Genomic DNA, 24823 nt, shown 5'->3' on the forward strand with positions numbered 1-24823 from the left:
AATCCGCAGTCATTTGCAGCCGTAATTTACATGATGGGGACTTCCGTTTTGTCCCTATAAGGATTTTATGTCTCCACAATGTGAGCAATACACATCCACACACACACAGACAATTTAGTTGTGAGTTTCAGATTAGCAAAGATCTCTCTGCTGCTGTTTTAATTTCGCCTGTATATCAACTTCATTAAGATTCACAACTAATGTTTTGTTCCACTGGGTAAATCCCCCCATAGAGCCTATCTTAAGCTGCCTCCACTCCTCTCATGTGAATCTATTCTGTGCTGGTGCGACCGCCATCTCCCTCCCTCCCTCCCTCTCTGGGCTCTTTTTAATTATAAACTAATCTAGAGAGGTAATCACAGACAGCATGATCAGTTACTCATGCATATATGCCATACTATGAAATGCAAGCAGTTTATTACCCTGTCTCTCCTGTCTGTTTACAGCCACTAGGATGCAAGGATGCAGCCATAATGCTGTGCCAATTAGCTGTAAAAAAGACACATTAGTGCACTGACTGGATATTGGAAATTTGGTGTGTGTGCTTCGTGTGGTGTATGTAGGTTAGAGGTTGGAGCAGCAGGAAAGTGTGCAGCCAGTTTATTTCTCCACTGCATGAGTCCTTTTTTTTTTTGTTTCTCTTAAAAAGCACAGAGCTCAAAGGTTTTCATTTCATGCAGTCTTTCAACATTATTGAAGATGTGATTGCGGCTGAGTGGCAGCAGTGCAGGATGGAAGTGGATCCTCAGACTGATGAGCGGTCTAATAGGCCTGTCTAATGTATCATCGATGGATTGACTGCCGTCTCGGAGGAGACATTTCTGAGGGATTCCAGCAGATGAATTTCAGAAGAGGAAAAAAAAAGTCCTCTTTGCTGCTGCGTGTGAGTACAGGCCTGTGGAAAGACGCCCCCTTCTTGCACAGCCAGGATGTGCAGGGAGGATTTATTCCAAGTGGTCTCTCTCTCTCTCTCTCTCTCTCTCTCTCTCTCTCTCTCTCTTCTCAGCCAATCTGCGCACAGTGACGCTGCGCAAAGGCAGGATCTAGTCTTGGCTTCATCATCATATTTAACACACCCACCCAGATTCACACATGCTACAAGAGGTGTATTCTCTTATGCCGCCGTACTGCTCGAGGTTGCCTGGCCCCTGCGGGAGGATTCCTGTCTCCAGTTACCTGTGCGATTTATTCCGCTGGCTCGCCTCGGGTGATTACACGGGACTCGATGTGACAGAATTACGCACTCTGGATCGCTGAGGTGGATGAGAGCACACGCGTCGACTACTTTTCGGGGACTTTCCCTGAAATAAAAAAAAAAGAACAACAACATTTAAACGTGAAGAGCTGCACTTCCCGTTCACTTTTCCCCTGTGCTGAAGTCCCAGCCGGTCTGATCTGCTCTTCCCCGCACAGGATCGAAGCTGGATGGTGAGACCGATGCGCGCCCTCGAACCTCTTGGACACGCACGTTTAACGGATCGTTCCCCCCGCGTGTCACCGCTGCTGTTGGATCATACTCGTCTACTGCTCTGCCTTTCTTCTCAAACATTTGGTGGTCGGCAGGAGAGGGGAGAGCGGCAGCGTGAAGAGGATGTGGCTTGCGCATATCGACCGCTGGTCTGAGCCGACCCGACCTGCTTTACCTGGACGCTTGCGGATGATTTTGCGCCTCTGAAACGTCGCCAGGACACCCGCGCAAATAAAGCACGACTCTGATGTTGAGAATACAAAAGGCTGAACACTGAATCCTTTACTCAAGACGGCAAGTGAAGATGGGTCCTACGTGTTTAATGTATATTTCATTAGATTGGCGTCCAGTCTAATAAACATCATCAGCGATGTAGTCAGCCTGTTCATCTGCGTGCTGATCATTTGCAGTAAATACTCACATCTGCTCAAAAGGGAGACCATGAAGATGATCCTCCTGCGCAAATTCCGGTTTTTGATCCTCATGGTGTTCCTCATTGCATGCTCGATGCACATAATGATAGACTTACTACCGAAGCTGGAGAGGCACAGCAACAGCGGCTGCTCCTGCTCGCACACGCCGAGCGAGGAGCCTCAGAGCTGGGGGAAGCAGGGCTGGCCTAACAAGCACACCCTGCGGATCCTCCAGGACTTCAGCAACGAGCCCAGCTCCAACGTTTCCTCCCACTCCCTGGAAAGGATCCCGGTTGCAGGCGACAAAACGCAGGCGTTCAGGAGGCTGGAGCATCACGGCCAGCGTGGTGACAGGAAGAGGCAGTTCATCCAGGACGCCACGGTGACCAAGAACATGCCGGTTAAGGGTTCAAGGTTGTCGGCTCTCTATGACCATCCCTTATATAAAAGATCCGTGCCACCGCTCACAGACGAGGACACGCTGTTCAACGTCAACACGGACATCAGATTTGACCCCAAAGCAGCAGAGGATCAGGCATGGTAAAGTGTTTATAAATAAACATTTTATTAATACTACTAAAGATCGCATTAAAGGGCTTACAGTTTGGTTCTGTGCAATCACATTATTGTGACTCTGCATCTATGCCCATGGGCTGTTGTACAACACCTGCCACTCTTTACATGAAAACCTGACAATCCTCTTTCTCCCCTACCCCCCCCCCCCACCCCCTTCCTCCCCTCACCCAGGAATACTGAAGGCAACATGGATGAGTTCAGCCCAACGGGGGAGTTGACGGCCGATTCCTACCCCAACTGGCTCCGCTTCCACATTGGGATTAATCGATATGAGCTGTACTCTAGACACAACCCGGTCATCGACGCTCTCCTGAAGGACCTGGTCACCCAGAGGATCACCAGCGTCGGTGAGTCATGAGGAGGCAGAGGGATGCAGCAGCCAGCAGGAGGGCTTCAGTGCAGAGGTGGAGGGTTAGAAATACACTTAACTCTATAGATACCGAGCTGAAACAGCAGAAAACTGTTCATGCTTTGGTTAGACTGTTGAGGTTTAGGATGATCATATTTGTGCTCGTGCTGCTGTAGGACATCAGCTGGAGGTTGAATAGTTCGCCCACCTTTCAAGACCTATAATAAACAAGCTAGTAGGGATCTTCATAAAGGTCACTTGGACAGGCCACTTGTCTACTGGTGGACACACATATTGATTGTGTTTGTGGATTAAACCTGTGCCGTTATTGGCTGGGTATCTGTGTGTGTAAAAAGTCTCCATAATATTTCTGTAGTTCAGAAGATGACAAACAGATACAGACATTTGTCCCAAATACCTGCATCTAGACAACAGTACACATTTGATCTTAATAAACTTTTAAAGTTTTGTCCAAGAAATACTTTTATTCGTTTAAATAGATGAACGCAAAGCAAGGGTTGCAGTGATTCATGCAATTACCGCAACCCTTGTTACAGTAACGGTTGCAGATTACAGTAAAAGGAAAAGTGAAACTGAAATGACGTCTGGTTTTGTTAGTCATAAGTTTCTCAGTCTAAAGGTTTTTGTAGGAGAAACCATCCAAATGGTACAAAAAGTAGCACAAATTATCACAAGCCACCAAAGCAAATTTAATCCATCCAGTCAAATAATAAGAAGCCCGATTAGGTGGAAACATCCCAGTCTGGCAACACTGAGTGTCTAACAGTGCACCAAAGAGGATCGTGTGCCTCTAATATGACTGGATCTACCTGTTAAGAGTCCTAAGTGATGGACAATTGTGCTCCTTGCTGCTCCAGGCACTGTCAATGTGAATACACACGCACACACACACACACACACACACACACACACACACACACACACACAAGTATGCACGGAGATGGAAGTCAGCTGCAGGCTCTCGCACGCCAGCGCTGAATATGATCAGCCTGCACACTCCTGCCTTACAAAGTAGAAGGAATAATGAAACAGCTCAATCTTCTCTCGTGTGTCCCTACAAAGCGTCACAGCAGAATACATCAAGGCCGAGGCGTCACCTGATGTCGACGCAGCCACACATCACGGTTTGATCCGTATCAAACGCTGCGGCTCTTTTTTATTTGATTGACAAGCGCGCACTGAATCTAGCTTTCTGCACAAAGCCGCAAAGCCTTTGCTGCAAGTAGATACCTGACAGAGGTGATAATCCATGCCGGGCCCATTATATGGAGTCTATTTCTGCTTTTTTTCCCCCTTTTTGGGTGTATTGTCTTTCTTTTTGGCTCTGTCCCGCTCCCACATTCCAAGAGTGCTTGTCGACTCAAGGTCGCCCATCTTGCGCTCGCTGTACAAAGTGATTGCAGATTTCAGGTTCGCCTGCCAATGACAAAACTGTAACTGGCCTATAGCAACGATTAAATGCTTATCTGGGAGTCGGATTAGCTGTTTATAAAACTAGCATCTCTGCCCAGACTCTGAAGGAAGAATTTTGGTCTTTCTTTTCGCTCTTTCTACTCCAGATGTTCTCTAATTTTCTCCCTCTTGCTTTCTCTCCTTTCTTGCTTTCTGTCTCTCAGGCTGGGTGGATAGAGGAAGCAGTTCTCAGCGTCTCTAGCCAGCTAAATACATGGTGGCTCAGTAATTACAGAGCCTTAACACAGGCCTGGAGCAGAATACCAATAGAAGGCAATAGCAGTCGCTTATTATCTAAACTTAAGGATAGGAGCGCTTGGATGCATTATACTCTGTAACCTCTTTTGATCAGCGCTCATCAATGAAGACATAGCGTGCAAAAACAGCAGATATGATCAATGTTATTACAGATTGCAGTGAAAGTCTGTAATTTTGGTGGCTGCAGCGCACAGCTCCATAAGAGACGGGGTAAACACTTTCTCAACTTGAAGTCTGGACAAATGTGCCTTGCTTACCGTGAGTGGAGCGAAGTGAAACGGTATATTCATGGTCCCTGTATACAGTTGCTCTGAATGCATGAGTGCCTAGTAATTACAGTTAAATTTACCCTTATTTAAAATGTCTCCAGTCTCACGCTGCAGCAGTTGAGGTCAGGCAGACGTAGGTCTTTTCACTTGTAATTCTTTTCTCTGTAAATGTTTTGCTTGTCCCCACGATCCCCGTATGTAAAAATAAATGAGAGCATTGATTGAGCAGGTTGTTCTTTGGCTAAAGGCCACCAAAACACTGCTTTCAATCGATCAGTTGAAAAAAAAAATGAAAAAAGAACAGGCACAGAGGCTGCTCGGCTCTTTGTTATGTGAATTTCGTTGTATTTTAGCCCTGTATAGTCCTCAAACCAGCACTGAGCCCAGTCCCATGAGTGCCTTTAGACTGCATTATCATGTACAAAAAGGGAGGAAACATGAAGGATAGGAGGATGAATAGAAACACAAAGAGACAGAGAGGGAGAGAGAGATGGACCCTCCAGAGAATACACAGAGAGAGTAAACAGCAGAGGAACAGAGAGCGTCGGGCGAGCGCTGGCTGTCCTTCACCCCCCTCACTCTCCCTTCCCATCAAACAAACACTGTGACATCAGCACTCAAAGCACAAGCACACACACACACACACACACAGGCTCACAAACTCACATCTACGCACATATGCAAACTTGCACACACAACACAGCACCTCACCAACATGGCTGAGGAAATTGATGGTTCAGGCTTCAGGTGTGCAGTGACATGTCTGTAAAATCAGTGTCAGTCAGCGTTACATCTGAGTTCATATAAACAGAATATTGTGCTGTCGTATCACGTGTATCTGACTCAATGTCTTATCTCTGAGCTTTAGGCACTCTCCGCTTCTCATATGACACTGACCGATCGATATCTGATGTGTTTGTGTGAGTGAAACGATTAGTCTCTTAATGAACTGATCAACAGAAAAGGAACTAACAGTTTGATTATTATGGCCAATAAGAATCTACTCAGCCCTCATTTCTGCTTGGTTAATATGCCGGATATGTCCGTGCTTGTTCGATAATTTTCCACATTACGCCACAGAGCTTGGTGAGCGCACTAGTTTCTGAACATGCTTCACATGCTTAGTGTGTTTTTTCACTTGTATTTTTAAGGGGGAAAGGTTTTCAGAAAACACTTAAAGAAGAGTTTAATGAAGGATGAACAATTAATCATAATTTAAGTCATTTATGAGGCAGGATTGTCATATGTTCACTTGTTTCAGGTTGTCAAATGTGAGGATCGGCAGGCTGTCTCAGTTTTATATATTGCACATTCAGCATTTTTAGGTTTTGGACTGCTGGTTGGCGAAAACAGACAATTTAAAAAACATCACATTGGGTTTGGAGGAATTCATTCTTACTCTTTTCTGATATTTCATCATTAGACCATTAGCTGCTGCCTGATGTCTGTTTCATCTTGCTGATTTGTTGCAGCCTTGAGTTTTTCAGATTGTTTGCAAACTTGTTAGCGGAAGGCAAAAACTGGTAAAAACAGCAACTTTCAGGCAATGAGTCATTTTATTCTGTAGTCAACATGATCTAAAACAGTCATCAGCGACTTAATTATCTTACCTAAAAACGATAGTTTTGCTTGTTTGAATTTTGAAGCTAACTAGCTAACACCATTAGCTAATACTTAGCCTGTGAAGTTAACTAATCTTCAGTGCAGCCTAGCTAAAACCCCGCCCTAGTGGGTCAATTTGTGTGAAAGCCCAAAAGACTGTGAGGCCATGACTCGAGCTCATTTCTTTGGTGTAATCTTTGTATTTGCTTTAAGTTAATGTGTTGTTAATAGCAGGGTTGTCTGTTTTACTTCAACAGCAATGAAGTCTGGAGGCACCCAGCTGAAGCTCATCATGACCTTCCAGAACTACGGCCAGGCTCTCTTTAAACCCATGAAGTGAGTTATTCTGCTCTTCAGTTCAAATACATTTGACGTGTTGTATGTGTTCTTGGTAGCCCTGTTATGCCTTCGGCTAAACTGCCCTCTCATCCCTCCTCCTCTACTGTTCAGTGACGGGTCCACTCTCTTTAAGAAAAAGCAATCTCTTTCATATCGTGTTAAAGCTTGAGTGCCATTTCAGCATAAAACACCAAGTATGCAGCTTTTCTGCCTCGACTGACTTCCTCTTCGCATCCGACCACCTACTCATTCTCCTCACAACATCAATCTCATTTCCTCTTTCTCCTCTCTGGCTATATCAAATTGCTTTCATTTCAGCACAACCTTGATATTCGATTGAAGGCCGACATCATTCTGCTGTGTCAGAGCCAAATGTTGAGGAAGCGTTTCACCTCACGAGGCTGTTAGGTGACACAGCACCATCCTTTAGTGGCCATGTTGGAGGTCCTCAGGCTTTAGGAAACACTGGCTGTGTCAGATGTGTTGCTCCGTCCACCACTTTGGTCCAGACTGAAATATCTCCTCCACTATTTAATTTGATTGGCGGGAAATTTGATAGCCTAGGGGGCCTAGAGGATGAATCCTAATGATGATGATTCCCTGCCTTTTCAGATAGCACCACCATGAGGTTTACATTTGTGGTTTTGAATTAAATTTCTCAACTTACTTTTTGTTTGATAGCAAAAGACATGATAAATATAACTGCTAAAGATCAGCATGTTAGCATTGTCAGGGGCAGTGTATTAACATTGTGACAGTAGCATTTAGCTCAAAGTATAAGTACAACCTCACAGAGTCGCTAGCATGACTGTAAACTCCTGCAGGGTTCCTGAAATAATCGAAATTGCAGCTGAAAAAGTGCCAGCTCGTGTTTGTGCTATCATGCATTCCATTGTGACGTTTAATTTGACACCTTAAGGTGTCTATTTTTGGTTTAGTGCCCACTTGTGGCTAAACGCAGCCGCCACTCAGGTATCACTTTTGCTAACCCAGACGCTACATATTTTGTCATTATTTTTCTGAGCTGGTTCTCTATAATAGTGCCAGACATAATTGCTGGGAGCTTTGTCATCCAACCACTAAGCCCCTGTTCTTCGCCTCATCTCCTTCTGAATCCTATTCCAGCCGTGATATAAGAATGTCCAACCACTGAACTCTAGAATATCATTATCTTCTCATATAAAGTGGTGAAGACAAGTGAAAGCAACACTTTCATGTCCTCTTGAACCTGAGCTTACTTCGGCACACCTTGTAACACACTTTGGCTTAACTCCTAGAGAAGATAAGTCTACCCAAAACTGCACCACTGGTAGATACGGTGTAATATTTGATTAATTCACATTTCCTTTATCCACACTGTCATATTTAGACGATAACGCATCCCAAGAGAAGTGCTCTTTGCTCCTAATCCCCCCACGATTGGTGGATTTAAATGTCACCCGTCCTTTGTTATGGTAATTGTAATTTAATTGTGGGTTAATGGTTTTCTACACACAAAACCGTTGTCTGGCCTCTACATGTCAGCATGGAGAGCAGGGTTAAGCCTGTGGATGATAGGTAGCAAGGTTTTTCCGTGGGAGGAAAAGCTATTCAGAGACTGTTGTAATTACTGCTTCAATCGTACCACACTAAGTCAGGCCAGACGCAACAAGCCTGAAATCATCCTGACAGGCTGGGAAGAGGAGAGATGAGTATGAGGTGAGAGGAGAGAAGAGATGGGAGATGAGAGGTGTGAAGTGCAAGAGAGGAAGGAGGAGAGGTGAGGGGGCAAAGAGTAGAGGAGACGGGGGGGTGAGGAAGAGAGGCGGACGAGGAGAGGTGGGCAGAGAGTGTTGTCAATACAGGCACAGAGTCAAAATCCACAGATTATCTCGATGCGCCGCCTCGAATTTTAACCCAGACGGGAATGTGAAATGACATTTTCCGAGAAAAGCATGGGGTGATGGGGTTGGATAGAAATCTGTTGCTTGACAGTTGTGGTTGTCAGAGCCGCCGTGATGGTTGATAATCCTGAAGAGTGAAGGGGGGCTTTTTCATCCCCTCCTGCTTGAATGCACTTGACTTTGACAAAATAGGGCAACGCATGCTGGCATGTGTGTCCATGTGCTCATTTGGACTGCAATCAAGGTCTTGACAGATTTGCACAGTCATTCCCGCGATATACATCATTTCCCTCGCAGAGATCACACTTGCACACGTGCCAACATCCACACACACACACACACACACATCCACTTAACACCCAACATCATCTCCTAGTTCCCAAATCTGCTGGTGTGTTTCCACATGGTGCATCAAAGAGACAGAGGCTGAGAGATCAAAGACTTCTCCGGCTGTGCTCCTCTGCTCGGCTCCTCTCAACTCTAATGCAAATGTGTGCCAGGCAATCAGGCAGCGAAGGCAGGCAGGCAGGCAGGCATGCATGCGGTGTCTGGGTAACGATCGACCCTCCAACCATCCATATCTGTGGAAACCTGCACCCTCGCTACTCGGCTCTCTGTTTATCGGCCCCTCTGTGTCTATCTCATTCTCAGTATTCTCCATGATTCTTTCCCCGTCTCTGCAGCTCTGTGTGCTGTTTGTTTTTCTCTCTTGCATGTTCTTCAATGAACGGCACAGATGAAGAAATCCATTAACAGGCTTGCCATATCGATCCTTTAGGTATTCTCCTTTTTCTTTTTTTCCTCAAAGAGATAGAGAGAGAGAATGGTCAGATACGTTGGTCAGTGCCTCTGCTTTGTGGTGGCAGGGCTCCTCTTTATGTGTTGGTCAAGTTAAAAACACCTTTGCATGATTTCACTGTTTACATCACAGAGATTTTAATGAGCTTGAGACACCACAAAATGGCCTGCAATACCTGTCCACTATGATGTAAGATAGATGACTCAGCCCACAAATCTGCTGTCTGCGGTCCAGTTTTCCAGACGTGGAGTAAACCAACTCTTAACTAGTCTAATCTAACTCAAGGCTTGTTTTGCAATATTTGTGAAGACTACAGGTTTTGTGAGATCAGAGAGGCTTCAAGGGATGGTACTAAAAATCCCAGCTGATGATGCCCAGCCCTGTGTTGCTCAAGCAGACAGATGAAAACATCATGGTTGTGCTCTCTGTCACAACTGCATTATAACCTGAATAAAGCTGAGTCTGATGACTAAGCTCAATTATCATCTTCGTCATCCCCTGCATCCTGTCATGCCTGTGGCCAGGACTGAAATAACCCTGAATTGCGGCATTTCCATAATTTCTGCTTTTGTTCCCGCAAACAAACAGAATGTGTTGTCAAGTAAGGAGCGTCTACCTAACATATGTGGGTAAAATGAAAAAACATTTAGATTTTTTCCACATGGCCCTCAAAATATACAGCATATAGGCCTTTAGAGGACATTGTTCAGGAACTTAACTTGAAATAGAAAAAATGCACACTGATGCTTTGGCAGACCGAGAACAAAATAGTCCCAGTTGTCCCAATAGTTTAGTCTTATGGTGTGTAGCTTGTAGGCTATAATACTGTAAATCAAGTGGTGGGCTGAAACAAATACTTGCTTCAAAATTATTTTTTGGTTTTGTTACCGAGCCCTGTACAGTCATATGGACAGAGAACGTGCTTTCACCAAGAAGTGATAGTTCCATGACAATTTGACAATAGAAAACAATATCAAAACTGATATTCATGCTGACACATGTCAAAAAATTGAACAGAAATGTTGTCCTAATAGATGGCTAATCATTTACATAAATGCTAAATGAAAAGGGGACCTAAACAAGAGCCTTGAGGGACACCAATAGAGCACTCAGAAAATGATGTTTTTCTTCAATTCTTGTACAATGTCTTTAATTCTCGTGTGCTGAGTGGTGTTCCCGCCTTTCCCTGCAGACTGTAAATGCCCCCAGCAACCTCCACAAATCACAGCAACTCCAGCGTTGTCTTACATGTGAAACTGCGCAAAACAAAATAAACATAACTCACATTAGCTAACTTAATGCTACACTAATGCCACCAATCATGACCATTTTGACCAGCAGCTATGAGAAAACTACAGCTACAGCTAGAGACTGGGCTGTGAGCTCATGGCTGCACTCTGTAGTGCTGTGGAATAAAAAGGTACCTTTTTCTCTCTTTGAAAAAGTGCAGTCCCTTTGGGAGGACTGCTCCAGCAACAAATCATTTTGTATTGTACCTTCAAAAGCTTACCTTCAACTTCAGATAATACTAATACATATAATATGCCTTTTGCTGTCAGGAGTGTCCATGCACCTTTTAGTACAATAAAAAGGCATGCATGTAATACCTTTAGGACCACCAGGGACCTTTGTTACGAGTACCTCTGCATATCTAAAATAGACCTGTACTGTACGTGTTTGAGTCCCAGCTGTGGTGTTGTATTTTGCAGTACTTTGAACCTTGGGCCCGGGTAGAGAACACTGACAGTGAACACAAAAACAGCCTTTTATTTTTTGATTTTCTTTGTCTTTTCCTCTTTATTTTTGTCTTTCTGCCATTATGACTTTGTGCCAGCATGAAATGGGAAGACATGATTGTTATATTTACAGTGAAATTTGTCCAAGAGCACACAAAGCTCATTAGATTAAGAGCGCAGATGACTGATGAAGGGAGGTGGAGGAAGGACTGATGATTGATATAATGACGGTCTTCCGTATCTTCTCGCTTCCACTTAATTGTATTGCTTGTCAATCAGGCGACTGTTGGCTTAGCCACACACAAATCAATTCGAGTATTCATAGAAGAGATATCTACACTTTTCCGCTGCTCCTCCCCACTGAGCGATCTATATCTGTGCCAAGTCGGCTCCATGAGTAATTTTTGATTGACACGTCGGGGAGACAAGAGACGGGAGCCACCTAATGTCACCTCGTTTGTGTCAATAACATATTGACAGCAGCAGAAATAACAGCCTGGAGGAAATGTCTGTGTTAAATGTGAAATATTAGTAGGAAATTGGCTGCATATAAGAGTTGATGTTGTATCATCAAGCTGCATCAGTCGTGGGAGGTGAAAGAATAAGATTGAGGGAGCTTTGTCTGAGGATGGGGTGGGCATGTCTCAACACAAACCCTTATTATCCTTGCTTAAAGCTGCCCAGATTTGTCCTCGAACAAGGCAGCGACTGAACACAGACGCTGGTAAAAGGCAGGACAATTGTGCGATTGTTGCGTATGTCGCCACACAAAAGCACGTCAAACAAACCGACTCCTCTGTGGACCGACCTTAGTTTTTGCCCCTCATTTTTTCTGTATATTTTGTCGGTTTGGTTGTTTGCTTGTCGGCGTGCGTGCGTGCATGTGCGCTTATTTACTGTGTGATATTATATTCACAAGGTCTTCTGTGCCTGTGCTCTGACTTTGAGTCAGGAAATAAAGGGATGAAGCGCCTCAGGACAAGTCATTCAGAACACAGATGATGAGCACAGCTCTGTTTGGGAATGGAGGAAATTCACAGCAGCACAGTGGCAACATTAAAGCTGAGGGTTAGAAAGTATCATGTTAACCCTCAGACTGCTGGCCCACATGTTTGGAAATGATGCAAGACACACTTCATCCATGACATAACGCATTTAAACATTATCACAAGAGGAATTGGAGTACATATTGTAATTAATACTGTACAAACTTGTGGCATGCAATAGGTAGCACGTCAATGAAATTCACTGTAAATGTATTTGCATGCATTATATGCTTTTAATTCAAGTGAAGGATATATCTGATACAAGCAGTTTTTATGCACCCTCAAACTGACATTGCAGTTATCCCTGTGTGCACAAATAAACATCATATTCAGAATATAATGAAAAAGAATGAACTGCACTTGCATATCTTTGGATCTCCCAGCGATCACATTCAAGTTTCTCATAATCAGAATACGAGCCTACCTGGACTGTAAATGCAATAGGGCGTTCGGTTTAGGATGTGGAACACACGCTCCACATCTTAAACCGAACACTCGGGGATCATGAATAATAGTGGAGTATTGTAATCGCTTGTAAACGTACCGGCTGACCTCAGGAAATATCTCCGTACTGTTCATTTCTGCTGTAGCACTAGTTCTAGTGCTCGAGAAAACAGTTGAATAATTAATCTAAAATTACAGCCACTGTGAGATGTGTGATTTAGCAGCACTTAAGGCTCTGCACTGCTCCCTGCTTAATGTTTTGACTGTTCCCCCTATGTTATAATTGTTTCACCAGGGTATTATTGTGCGCCGTGCAGTTTGTGCTGAAGTCGAAATTAAAGTGTTTATGGCAAAAAAAAAAAAAAAAAAAAAAAAAAAATTTGGAGGAACAAGTAAAGTGCTCAGTTTAAAAGAAATAAGTACAGTACACACACACACACACACACACACACACACACACACACACACACACACACACCAGTGATCACATGTACTGTAGATGAAATTAGCGGTAGCTGAGCATATTTTTCAGAGTGCAGCAGAGTGGTACATATGATCAAATGGAGCCCCCAGGCTTAGTAATCTGACCCCTTTATCCCAGCAGACACTGTGACACGCTGCAGGCCATTGGTTCACCAGGATCATGTCGAGCACAGCCACACTGTGTTTCCCCTCTATGTGTCTGTTCTTCGCACACAAGATGGAGGAAAATTGATGAAACAAAGATGGCAAAATCTACCCTGATTCTACATGTCCTTAGAAATATAATGCTAATTAGCTTTACTGACCCTGGCTGCCCATTACACGTGTATTCAGCCCTGATGAACTGGTGAAAAGAACAGAATGAGAGCATTAGCGGAGCATCCTTGCTAGAGCAGGCTGAGTCCATAAAAACATTGCTGATGCGATCCGCGAGACAACGCAGAGTTAGATGAAGCCGTGTCGGATTCACATGGCTCAACCTTTGCTGGAAAATGAACCTGCTTGTTTTTATTCTCTTCAGTTTTGCTAGAAAGTAGAACAACAGAAATGATCAATGCCGGACAAGGCAGCGCCGTAGGGCATTGATGCAAACTGTGTTACTCAGTTGTCTGGTTTCAGTAAATCACTGCTTTTTTTATTCAAACAGATGATCAAGGCCCAAACCAGGGTGGTGCATGTTTTCTATAGAAACACAGAGGAGTCATGGTCAGGTTGTATGTGTTCCAGTGCACATTGGTCAAAGACTGGCCTACATGGAAAGGCTTTTTAGCCCTCATCACTGACTCCTACAAAATGAACCACTTTTCCTGCACAGCGAGAACATACATAATTTTCACACTATAGGACAAAAATAACTCACTCGTGCTTGCTGTGTTAAGTGAATTTTATGTTCTGATGTAAAAGTGTTTAAGGACTTGCTTGCCAAGCAGGTGCCGCTGTGAAATACCCTGTAATTAAAAATAAACAGCAAACTCAGATCATAACTTCTTTATATGAGGCTAAAGTTGCCATGGTAATGGACAATAAATAGTTCAGACCTATGGTCCAACGTACTGTAGAAGAACATGCTGTGAGGACTCAATAACAGAAGCTTATGCAACTAATCTATGGTCTGGAGGGGGTGGGAAAAAGCTGCACATGAGCAAGTACCCGCTGTAGTAATCTGTTAATGTACTGTTGGCATTCTGCCATCAGCAGTAATCAGCCATCATGATTTATGTAGAATGTAGATATTATTAAACCAGTGATGTTTTCCCCGGTAATGTATTCTAACACACTGTGCCAGTTTTAATCACTGTAGCTGATTAGCATAATCGTTAACTTTGACACGTCTGTTAGATGCTAATCCACTCCCTTTCCTCCCTTTTGCATCCTTTTTTTCTGCACTTTCTAAAAACTCAACATCAGCATCCAGTCTTCTCTCGGCCTCGTCACTCTGCGCCGCTGTCGCTACAAGTGAGATCTCAGCGTGTGTGTGTGTGTGTGTGTGTGTGTGTGTCACTGTTTTACTGCCACATCTGACCACTTTGGACCTACAGTGTACCAAACTGTCACAGTATCATACTGTATTTGCTTAGGAGACAGAGAGTGGTCATATTTCGTTGTCTTGGTGTGTTGATCTGTGTGTACGTGTGAGCCTGTTTGCTTACGCTCATGTGTGCGCCTGTGTATACGAGCACCACTCTGCAGTGATACTGTTATGGCAAATTCCACGCAGCCCTGGCTCAGGCCTTCCAGGAGCAGAAATGTCTTGACGATATTATCAGTCAACTGCCCCCTTCAGGTAAATGTTATCAGCTCTAATGTTGTGCTGAAGGAACGATAACACAGTGTTGCAGCCAGCAGAAATGACAAGCCAGCATCCAATCTGCATATCAAAGCCTCGGCTAAATTCCTCTGCCATCTGTGTGTACGCGCACGTTTGCGTGTGTGTGTGCCAGAGCTGCAGACACACACACACATACACATACACACACACACACAGGCGCGCACATGCCTGCATTTTAAATGCGTGCTGTGCTGCCATTCCTCTGCAGTCTCAGAGGCAAGTTGTTCCTGGTCTGCCACAATCGCAGTTCATCCCTGATAAACTCACTCATTGTTTCTAAGAAATGGTGAAGAGAAGCTTAATCACTTGCCCATAAACATTTGAGAAAACCTGATCCAGCTCTGTGTGTCTGCGGGAATGCAGGCTTTGATACCATCTGTCATCTTGTCTCCTTGCTTTGAAGGAGCTGTCACTCAAAGGCAGGCTTTACTCTCTGTCTGGACACAGTACACCTCAGCAGCTGATGTGACAATCGCAGCAGACATTGATTCATCTGGCCTGGGCCCGGCCCTCGCTGCTGCCACTCTTATTGTGGACCAGATGCTGAAAGCAGAGGCGCAGAGGCTGTTTCATGACTGGAAATGAGTCTTTTATGTCTTTCCATGAATCAGTGAGCAAAGGGACAAGGGTGGCGTCATGTGTCCGGGAGAGTTAAGTGGAAACAGCATTTTTAATTGTTCAGATTAAAAAACTGAATATTCATTTGGCTGAAAATGAACCTCGTTAAAGAAAGCATATAATGCTTAGATTGTAACTCACACTTTCAATGGTGTGATCACATCATAAGCCAATCCAGGGTTATTTAGTCTCAGGCTGCGTGATTACAAGGAAACCAGCTCCTATAAACAAAAGTCACTCTGACTCACAACAAACTGGTTGACTGAGCGGACTTTTGGAAAACCATCAACCTACAAGGTTGGAGATTTTTGGCAGCAGGATGACTCTGAATCAATCTAACTTGAGTCCCTTTTACTTTAGCCCAGAGTCAGGGAGTCATTTAGTTTCTGTGCTGCTTATACCGCTGAGGAGCATGTGAAGAAATAACCGAGCCTGAGCATCACTCCTCACTGCAGCTTGTTTTGCTCGGGCCGGCAGCTATCAAATGTCAGCCTTGCATTTTTGGATGTTTCCTGCAGTTGGCCTAGATACACTTCTAAGCGACGGAACCACATTTCTCTTGGAAGAAGCATTTCCACCTGTCTTGGGTCAGTTGCTTGAGTGTTCTGGCCAACTTAACTTGTAAATGCTCCCAGAAGTTGATGAAACTGCTCCAAATGCGTTTTGGGTGAAAGCGTCGTTAGTCTCATTAATTATAGAGGGAGAATGTGCTTTGATTTAGATGAAGAGAGGTTTTCTGAATGGGGCCAACATACCTACAAAAGAAGTGAACAGAAAGCTCCATGCTTTAACTTTTTTTTTTTGATCTGAGAGCTGCGATGGCCTGAAGAAACATCCGTGCTCTGTGGTTCATATAAAACACACAGTATCTGTTCTGCTGCCACGGGGCGAGACAGCTCTAGTTTTACAGAAGTATCCAGCGTTTTATAGTGTAGCGGAGCTTCATATCTGGTGTGCGGAGCTCAAGGTTTCTCCTGTGATCTCCCTCCTTGCTTTCTGTCCCCACCTTCACTTGCCATTAAAGCTTCCCGTGTCTTCACACCGTCCTGGCAGCAGAAACTGATCCTTTTTATAAGCTGTAGTTAGTGTCAGGGAAAACACCTTAGGGGGATCATTACACTGTAATGAGGCAGGAGGTAAAATACCATGTTCACCCGTCTCTCTAACATTCCTGATTGTCAGGTTTAATTATAGCCCCGCAAGGTCTTTTGGGCGTCCCTTTTTTTTTTTTACTGCATTTATCTCATTTCTTCAGCTCATCCTCCACCTCTCGCTTTCAGCAGATGGACTCTTGGTCTAATTAGGCTTTCTCTTCCCCATGAAGAGTGGCCCTCTGAGGGAGACGTGCAGGGACGTGGCATTACGAGGGCATGTTGTGATACGTAATTAGCAAACAGCAGAGCGGCGACTAAGGTTACGGTGGGAAAGAGGTTGTGTGAGCCACAGCTGTCAGTGCTCTGGCAGCGGTATAGGTGCGGCTCAAACAACATCTGTTTCGCACTGCTGCATACTGTATGAGCTTGATTAAAGTAGTCTTCCCTTACAATTCAATATCTGCAACCCCCCCCCCCCCCCCCCAAGCACCATCGCTGACGTCCTCTTCAGAGGAAAAGAAGGAGGTTGGATAGACAAAACAAGTGATGCAACCAATCTCAGATGGGAGGAGATTAAAAAGCCATCCGCAGCATCCAAGTTCCAACATGAATGGCTGCCTCACATGAAACAGGGTGGAAAAGGTTTCATGTACTGTACCGTATCAGTCAGTCTCTCTAAAACTCAGACTGCTCTTGTTGTCTTGGAAATGAGCATAATTTAAAAATGATGACAGCGTATAATTTGTTTCGCTTGGGATGTGCTGCTTAAGTGGCACAATGATATACTCAGACCGAGTCGCCTGTTTTTTATTGGCTCACTTTAATTTTAACTGTGTGTAACAATTCAGTGTCATTACAGTTTATAGGTGTTTTATTTGCACGGAATGTTATTGCAAAGAATGGCAGCCATTATGTAACGTGACAGAAGTGACAAATGCATATGGCATCATCCTCACATCAATGAAAAAAATATATTATCCACTGAAGAATGTAAAAATATTCCTCATTTTTCCAATGAATACCTTGTCAGGTCCAAAGAAATGCGTCCACACTGTTATTATGGCAGTTTTAATTGATTCTTTTGGGCACTGGGGGGCAGCTGTGAACACAGCATTGAACTATTATCATCTTATACTGCAGATAGCGCTAACATGTTAGCAAACAATGGCTTATTCGCTCACCCAGCAGACAAGGAGCAATGTTAGCATTCAATTTGAGTTTTTTTTCTGGTCATGCAACAAATTTAAGTGGCATATCGCTTTGAAATTTACGTTAAAAAATAGCAACCTCAAACCTGCAATAACTGATTGTTTGGCCACTTGGGGGCAGCACAAACAATCTGTAAGCATAAAACATATTATCGCCTTTTAAGTTGATATCGTGAATTTGTTTGTACAGTTGTTGATTTACATATCCAGCGGATATAGAAGTCATGTGTAAGGTCATTTAAACCACTGTTTTTACAAAGAAAAACCTGACTAGTGTAGCTTTAAATGTTGCTCCGTTAATTGTGTAGAACCCTTGATAGTTTCCTCATCATGTACACTAAAATACTGACATATCAATGATCTTTTAAACAATCCACTTCAATGAGAATGTCATTTCCTGCTGAAAGAAGTATAAAAGGGACAGTAGGATTATTTGACTGTGGGGAATGTTTTTGGCCCTACACCATCTCCCCAGTCCTACAGATTATTAATGTCAGTGGGGTGTGGATAAAGAAAGGATAAAGAAAAGACCATATGGTCGGTCTCACCACAGGATTATGATTTGTTGTTGTTCGCGAAAAAAGAGAGAGAGGGAGGAGAAGTGACTTCAGCATTGTTAGGCCCAGCGAGGAGAAAGCAGCTTGGCAAAATGGCACAGATTAGCGTGCTGCGAGAGGGAACGCTTTCCTACCAACTGTGATGCTGTGCTGTGTGTTCATTTAACTCAGTGCAGCGTTGGGGCGGGGGTGGGGGGTGGGGGTATTATGATGTTTGTCCAGCGCTTATTCAAATATGAGCTTTGGAGTCTCCGTTCGTGTCCAAGCACGATCTAACTTCAGAGGAGGCGTGGCCGGCTCGTCATTCAAAGTAATGATCCGGCAAAATCAAAAGCCCGGCATCTGGAGCAGGGCGGGGGCTTCCACCTTCTATTCCACATGTCCTCCCCCAATTCACTGCTCATGAACATCTCAAGCAGGCAGACCACTTAAACCCGCAGCATGCACTATCCAAAACACTCCCTCTCCTAAATATAAGAGTACAACTCATAATTTATTAGTCAGCCCGAAGAGGGGCTTTCACATCTGTCATGGCGCGTAAGGAAACATTAAAAGCAGTTTGTTTGAGCTCTCAGCCAATATGCGCTCCTTTATTCTGCATTGCAGTAATGGAGGAGCTGCAGTTAAGTGCGACAGACTTGAGAAAGGGCTATATTAAATGCATCTTTTTCAACCGTTTCTAATTTCCCAAATGAAACGTGCATGCATCTGTCATGGTGTGTACGTCATTAGCAACTGTTGCTAGCTACGTTTCAGCCCAGCTTTTCTCAAGGCTGAAGAGAAACTGGCGTGTTACACGAGGATTTACTGCTCGGTTCTCTTGTTGGAAAAAGCGTGACAGCACACAAGGAACTAAGCGGCAGTTTGAGTCTCGATGGCCAGTTGGCTGCTGCCTTTTCTTTCCTCTTTACTCGCACACTTTCTTCCCTAATGCAGGAGATGCACGGCACTGCACTGTCACTGAGCTGCTTCACTGAACTTCCTGTACACTCGTGGATTTCCTCAAAGCTGTTCATATGAGCATGTGGGTCTTCTTATATGACAGACTTGGAGGAGAAGGTGTGAAGCATCCTTTAATATCTTTGGTAAAGCTGTCAGGATTGTCTTATATCTTCTCATACGGTCATTTCATCAACGCCTTTTGTCTTCCTTTTCTCATTCTTGCTTTTATTTCCTCATCCACCTCCCTGCTTTTTTTTTGTAACCCCCATTTCCTGTTTTCCTCTGTCCCCTCTTCTCTCCCCGTCACTCCTTTTTACCATCACTGCTTTCTCCTCCGGCCACACCTCTCAATCTCTGCTCTTGGGAGAGTAGAAAGCGAGAGGAGAGTGCCGCTTACCCTCCCTGTAGCAGCACCTTCATTTTCTCCTGATATGATATGAGTGATTCAGCTGGGAGAAACAGGGCTCACTTGACGTTGTCCCTCTCCGTCCTCTCCTGTGAGTTTCTTCTACTTGCTCTCGCAACCCCCGCATCCCTGGAAAATCTGAATCTGCCGTTTATTGCTCCTCAAACTTGTTTTTCCCTGCTCATAAAGCCTCCCAGACGGTCCTCATAAATGCTTAACAAGGTCAGTTTTGGATTGTACTTTCCAGCAGCCATTCGGCTTCCTCTTGTATTTGTGGGGTTGTAATGGGGGTGAAATAAAAAAGAGGTCGCTCCTCCTGAGGTTGGAGCAGTGAGATGTTCACTTTTCCCCTCGTTTACGGCTCTTACATAACAGAAGAACTGACTCACGGCGTTAGTGAGATCTGATAAAGTTTATTGCTTGTATGTTTTGCAGTTAAATCTCCTGGATACCTTCCTCATTCCATCTGATTTGTGCTTTGTGTTTTTCTTTTTCCACTCCTCCTCCCTCTAATAGTTTATGTCTACCTCCCACCATCCATCTTCCACCTCCGTCTCTCTGTTGTTTTCCCCGGAATATTTTTGCAGCAGCGCTCTGCAGCTCCAGCTTGGAGCCTCCCCTCCTTCCCTCTGCGCCCTTGCCATGCTAGTCCCATGGCTCCAGGGTTTCCCTATGTGTATTTATAGTGTATTTATAGGCGCTGAGCCCTGCTTTCTATCTGCTTATCAACAGCCAGTGTGTACCCCACCCACCAATTTACCCGACACAGCCCTGGGATTTCAGGACACCACAGGCCCTGGCTGCAGTCACTCACAGCTCAGCAGACCTTGATGCCTGTCCTCCCCCTCTCTCATTCGCTGCTTTTACTAAAGTCTTCCCAAATCCCTTGATTTGTGTCCTGCTGATTCATTTTTTTTTTCTTTCACCACCCAGCTTTTATTATTCCTTTCTTTTACGGCCTCTCTCTGCTAACCCACTTTTTGAGGTTTCTCTCTCATCAGTCAGTTCTCTCTTCAAAACATCTGTAGGTCTGAGTGGCTCGCTGCAAAACAAAACAGCAGCAGCTTAAACGCACCTCTCCCCTGTCTTCGTCATGTGTGTATTACTTTAGCTATGAGGCGCGAACTGCGATCTGCAGAGATTTGTGTGTCATAAATCAGACACGCTAGTCGCCTATCAGAGCGTGTTGCCAGATCACATCAGAGCACATTTTTACACAATCTCTGTGTTTGTGCTTTTGCAATAACATGTGAGGCAAAAGTGGAGACACACAGAAGCACACAAGTCAGATCCTGTTACAGAGGCATGCCACCGCCTTCTCAACCATCCAGCAAACAGTATAATTAGACTAATTGTCTCAGCAATAAATTTCCATCCAGACATGAAAGAATTTGGGGGGTTTACATTGCTAATTACTCACATAGTTTGCGGCCCATGTTCAGAGATGAGACACAGGTTTTGGTGCCAGAGACTGGCAGCGGTCGATGGTGGGTAATTTTAAGCCATAGTTTATTAAAGTAAATCTCACAAGTTGAGGCACAGTTAAATGAAAATGTGCACAGCAGCAGTGAGATTAAGAATGAAAAGGGGGTCTTGTTAGTCTGGAGTGCGGTGTATGAGGGATAGAGACAACATGGGAGGCAGACAGGATGTAGTGCTGCTTGGCAGAAAAGGACACTTCGGCTGGATTTAATGGGACGTTGCGAACAGATGTATGAATGGTTTATCTTCTCGTGTCTGATTCAGCCCCACTCTGTCCTCATTGTGTGCCCCTCTGAATGAGGCGAGGCACTACAGGCAAATACAGGAGGAGAGTCCTTTCAGCCCATCCTATTGACTCTCATAAATGGTTAAAAGTAGTCACGTGCCTGACATATTATACTTCCGATAATCAGATTAGGGTTTTTTTTTAATAAAAAAAATGCTCAAATTTAATTCAGGAATGCTTTATGGATGTTTTTTTTCCACAATAGTAAATATATTGCACAATGAAAGAGTATTACGTATATCAGGGATATCCATGATTATGCAACCTGTGTTATTTGCTTTCTTGCTCAGACTCAGTTGAGAAGATTGACCCCACCATCCTCTCTGACTTTGACCCAAGAGCAAAGAGGATATTAGCTTAGCTGAAAGACTGGAAACAGGAGGAAACAGCTAGCATGGCTCTGCGCAAAGGGAAAAAAACCTCCAAACAAACCAAAATATAAATGAGTTCTGCTTTCACGTGGAGTTACATGATGTACAATTCGTGAACATTAGTGTTGGAAGGGTGACTTTTTCACCTCTGGACAGAGCCAGGCTAGCTGTTTCCTTGTATACATTTTTTGTGCTAAGCTAAGCTAACCGTCTCCTGGTTGTAGCTTAATAATTAGCACACAGACACGACAGTGGCATAAACCTCCTCTAACCCTTGGCAAGAAGACAAATAAGCATATCCATTAAAGTCCAGTTTTTCTCAACACTCAAGCATGTCCCAGTAAAGTTCAATTCAGTCCAGGCAAATTCTAAATTTTTACCTGCGTTGCCTTGTGTCATCATCCATTAATGATACACACATTAAAACACAGTCAGCCATGGTATACGATGGGCTGCATTAAACACTTCTGAAGTTTATGGTGATGAAAAGATAGGCCCTTTAGTCTCTAAATTAGCACTGTTAACAAATCCCTACTCTTCCCATCAACAGCATCTTTGTGATTTTTTTTTCTTTCTTTCAAGTCCGAAGCCACAGGAAATGAGGAAAATCCATTACCCCCCCTCATACACTCACACACACACACACACTGTACATCAGTCCAGTGGAATCGCACTCCTGCCCTGTGGGCCTGTATGGCAAGGGCAGAGGAAATGGCCAGGCATTAATGGCAGCTTTGATTACTCTCCTGTCACTAATGTAGCCAACATGAAAGACAAGAAGAGGAGAATGATGACTTCAGCCTCAATCAGAGGCAATCTGATGGCATCTACATGCAGCCAGGCCATTGGGAGCACACAGATAGGCTCTGGGGGGCACGCAGACATTGTTCGATCACCACATCCCTCCGAGCGCACACCTCTCATCTGTATATCTGGATGATTAGTTACCGGGGAGATTACAGGCTCTTAGCTCTCATCTCTGTCCTTCATCTGCCCTCTGAAGCCGGGAGGGTCGCTGTGCTGCTGTTTGCTACAGTGTTGTCGGCCAGAGATGCTTCAGCTGCAGAGATGCACGGCGTGAAGCTGCACCGCTTGCAGTCACATTGGGTGTGGCAGCCTCTCACAACCCGCTCTAAGACGTGGTGTAACATTACAAAGCTGGAGCAGAATGTCATGTGCATTGTGTTAAGAGTCTGGGCACGTTTGATTCAGTGAGTACGTGTGCTCACTTCTGAAAGAGTTTCCACTGCGTGCACCTGTGTTCATATCAGTTTTGTAAACAAGACAAGACAAGACACATGGTAAAGGAAGTGGAGACCGTATTGGCTTGTGGAAATAGAATATCTGACTTTTATATCCTATACAACCAGTCAGTGTTATTATTATGTCAATAATTAGTCACTCAAGTCACTTTTCAAGTAAAAAAAGCTGAACATTTGATGATTACAGGTTCTCAGATGTGACATTTTATGGTTTTTCTTAGTTTTATTGTAACAGAACATTTCATGACATCACCTTTGCTCTGTGATACTGTGATGGGCATTCTCGCTTTTTTTGCTTATGTTTTATAGAACAAAATAAAAGGAAATAATCATTAGTTACAGCCCTACATAAACACCGTATCATGAATAAATGAAAAGAAAAAAGCCATTAGCACTAACATGTTTCTGTTTTCCATTACAGTTTTTTCTTTGTTTCTTTGCTGTCATTTATCAACTGCGGTACTTTGGCTCTGCCCACTGAGGTTCGTCTCAGCCAGTGAGGTTCGCTCTGCCTCCAGAGACGCTCTGGCTCCTTAAAATGTTTGGATAACAAAATTTCCAATTTGCCATGTGCGTGTCCCCAAGGGCATCAGTGTGTCATATAAAACCTGATCATGTGCTCAGAGTGCAGACGTGTCGTGATCCATCCAGTTCACAATGGGAGCCTGTGCACAGTGGAGCCGTCTGTGTGTCAACCTGAGCAATGTAACGGCAGCCTGTACAGTGCCTGTCTGTACATGCACACATAGAGCCATACATACTCTACCAAGGTGGTATTTTACCACAGAAAGACTGAAGTTTTAAAGGGCTCAATTGAAGGGAAATGACTACATTTAAATTCAAATGGTTTCACTCAGTCCATTTGAAATCTATATGTATAATAGTGCATTTTGAACTTGATTTGTGTGTGAAAATATTCCCATCTCACCAGTCGCAAATGATGTCTGCGATGGAGAAGAACACACTGTCCCCCTCTAATTGAGATGCTGTAATTTGTCTTATTTGCTCAATGAATAGATGCTGGGTCCTGAGCACAGGAGAAGCGAGAGCAAAACACAAAGCTGTCTTCTAAAAAGCAGCGAGCGAGCACTTCGCACAGAGGACGCTGGACTCAGCAAAGATGTCCAAACCTGCTGTGAAGAGAATTTTTTCCCTTTGTGCTTGAGTCTAATTTTCATGCCAGCACTCATTCTGTGATGAGCGGCATTTGGAAATTCTCATTTTATACCAAATCTTGGGTGATTATAACACATAAGTGATTTTTTTGCACCTTAAATTTTTCTTAATTTGATTTTTGTTATGATGGGATTGCCAATGTTTTGAATCAAAACCCATTTAAGAAACAGGCATTTTGAAGCCATATGTGCACTGTAAATGCTTTTTAAATGACCTTAAGCACTTTATGACTAAGTTAATAATGTGAGACAGGACCCTGGAGCATTATAAACTATTAAAGCACATTGTGTCACGCTGCTGAGCTGATTGACCCCGGTTTGAGGTCCTGTGCTGTGTGTACCAGCGTTCATCGGCCATGTCCAGCTGTTTCCAGATAATCAGACTGCTCTGGCTTCAGCCTCTCTCCTGGGGAAACACGCACTCTTCACAAGCATTACTGTACAAAGATGTGTGTG

General features: G+C 44.0%; 1 protein-coding gene across 1 annotated transcript in view; it reads left to right on the forward strand.

Moving 5' to 3' along the window:
- The first annotated feature begins 1072 nt into the window (after positions 1–1072).
- The window catches only part of fam20cb (FAM20C golgi associated secretory pathway kinase b), a 46597-nt gene continuing 22846 nt past the window's right edge, over positions 1073–24823 (forward strand). Inside the window, exons 1-3 of the mRNA XM_076759744.1 lie at positions 1073–2421; positions 2629–2804; positions 6666–6744. Coding sequence (XP_076615859.1) covers positions 1910–2421; positions 2629–2804; positions 6666–6744 — 767 coding nt within the window. The 5' untranslated portion in view covers positions 1073–1909. The remainder of the gene's footprint in view (positions 2422–2628; positions 2805–6665; positions 6745–24823) is intronic.

Source organism: Chaetodon auriga, chromosome 20, assembly GCF_051107435.1.
Source record: "Chaetodon auriga isolate fChaAug3 chromosome 20, fChaAug3.hap1, whole genome shotgun sequence".
NCBI lineage: Eukaryota > Metazoa > Chordata > Actinopteri > Chaetodontiformes > Chaetodontidae > Chaetodon > Chaetodon auriga.